Source organism: Diprion similis, chromosome 3, assembly GCF_021155765.1.
Source record: "Diprion similis isolate iyDipSimi1 chromosome 3, iyDipSimi1.1, whole genome shotgun sequence".
Taxonomy (NCBI): domain Eukaryota; kingdom Metazoa; phylum Arthropoda; class Insecta; order Hymenoptera; family Diprionidae; genus Diprion; species Diprion similis.
This window is the reverse complement of record NC_060107.1, coordinates 17,981,000-17,983,064: the sequence shown is the minus strand read 5'-3', so window position 1 is coordinate 17,983,064 and position 2,065 is coordinate 17,981,000. Positions and strand designations below refer to the sequence as shown.

At 36.5% G+C, this 2,065-nt stretch overlaps 1 protein-coding gene across 1 annotated transcript; it reads left to right on the top strand.

Annotated features, from left to right (window-relative positions):
- The first annotated feature begins 441 nt into the window (after nt 1–441).
- LOC124404702 (H/ACA ribonucleoprotein complex subunit GAR1-like) lies at nt 442–1,421 on the top strand. The gene is made up of 2 exons (XM_046879032.1): nt 442–609; nt 1,014–1,421. Exons 1-2 carry the CDS (start codon nt 442–444, stop codon nt 1,419–1,421), a joined length of 576 nt encoding a protein of 191 aa, XP_046734988.1.
- The last annotated feature ends 644 nt before the right edge of the window (nt 1,422–2,065 follow it).

Sequence of the window (2,065 nt, the reverse complement as noted above, 5' to 3'; positions counted from 1 at the left end):
TTTCTTCTTCCATTCGATTCCGCTTGAGAGGAATGTGTAAGTACAAAATCGTTAGCTATTGTTCAAATTACTTATTTATGTCTTCATGTATCTGATCTATTGTTCTAATTTGTGTTTAGTGGTGTTCAATGTGCGTGATTTAGCATATGTTTTACTTTACTTGTTATTATATTGAATGAATTATTAGTGTTGCCTATTGGGAAGGATAGCCGGATTTGTGAACATAAGATGGCTTACTGTAACGGCATCAAGTTTTATAATTCATTGTTTGCCATCTAATATTATTTATTTCATTCGTCCAATCTCCTAACTAAGTAGGCAATGATCTTGTATGGTCTGTCGTTTTTCGACATTGTAACTCTTATATTTTTGTGATGCACTTATAAATATTACACTAATCCATTATTCTATTGAATTGTTGTATATTCGATAATATCAATAATGGTTATATTACCTGTAGTACAGTGTATAATGATGTATTCAATTGTAGCCGATATAGAAATCGACGAGGCAATTCAAGATGCCGTTGCCAACAATGCTCCGGCACCAGCACCAGCACCAGAACCAGCACCAGTGGTGCGGCGTATAAATGGACGTCCCGACGCCGACGTACGTACAGTCTTGCAATGTTACCAAACCTTCTGTTCTATAAGCCAGATGATCTGATGTCGAATTGTTGTAACAACAAAACGTATGCAAGTGGACCATTTACTTTGAACATATTTCGTTACGTAGTTAGTTTGTAACAGATCTTTCGATAGATTCTTCGAACTATGCATACAGCTCTATAGTTTCATGTTTGCACGTAAATCTGTTTGAAATAACTTTACACAATGCCTCTGTATTTCATCTTTTTAACCTGTTGATTTTAATGAACATGCAACAAATTATTTACTTTAGATTGTTCGTATGCTTTGTACCAAGGATAAAACAATCATGATCTAATACTCTCCGTACTTGGTAACTGAAATCGAATTATATTCGTTACCAACGGTTCATACTTTGATCTACAGATTCAACGAATCCTAGAACTGATGGAGGAGTTGGTCCGGCGGAGGGACAATCAAGACGAGCAAGGGCGAGGCCAAAGAGCAGAGAGGAGAGGAGGAGGAAGAGGGAGAGGCGGAAGAGGGAGAGGCGGAAGAGGACTGAGGAGAGGAGCATGGATAGATAGAGGAGGGAGAGGAGGAGAAAGAAGAAGAGGCGTAAGAGGACAGAGAAGAGGGGCATGGGCAGATGGAGGAGCGAGAGGAGGAGAAAGAGGAAGAGGTGTAAGAGGACAGAGGAGAGGAGCATGGATAGAAAGAGGAGGAAGAGGCGGAAGAGGACAAGGGAGAGGACAGAGAGGTGGAAGAGGACGTGGGGAAGGGGAAAGAGGACGACGGGATATGGGATCCATACAATTTTATTTTAATTATTAATTTTCCAAGCTGTAAATTTATAAAATCTATAATCTTCATAATATAATATTGAGTAAACTAATCATTTCATAAATAGTATTTTAATATCCTTCTTTATGATGTGTATGATCCATTCCTATTTCACCTGATATGAACCACGTATCGGTATAGTACAACATAAATTTGATACTTTTTTATTCAGATCTAATTCTTCCATACATCTGTTCACGGTTATTTGTGATTATACCTATGATACGGGCTTTCGAGTTTGTTCTGACTTCAGCTGACTGAAGGACAAGCTTGCTAAAGTAACGTATTTTACTTTAGTAATTATATCAGTCTTTCTTTTTCACAGCACTTATTATCACACTTTGTATATTGCTTAGCTGTACATTTTTCTCCTCAGCTGTTCAATTTCTCTAATTGTTTTACATATTCATTTATATATATATGATCGGGCCATGTTGCAAATTCATAACTTTGGTATAATTTTAGAAAATCAAGGTTTGTACCTCGTTTGTTTTCAATTGTTTTGTTATTAGGTATTTGAGGATATACACCTCAATTGGTTGGTTGTTTATTGCGATTGGATTCAAATTCAGTTTATTACAATATCCCTCCGCCATTCAATATAATAACATTTGAATGTAACTCAATTATATAAA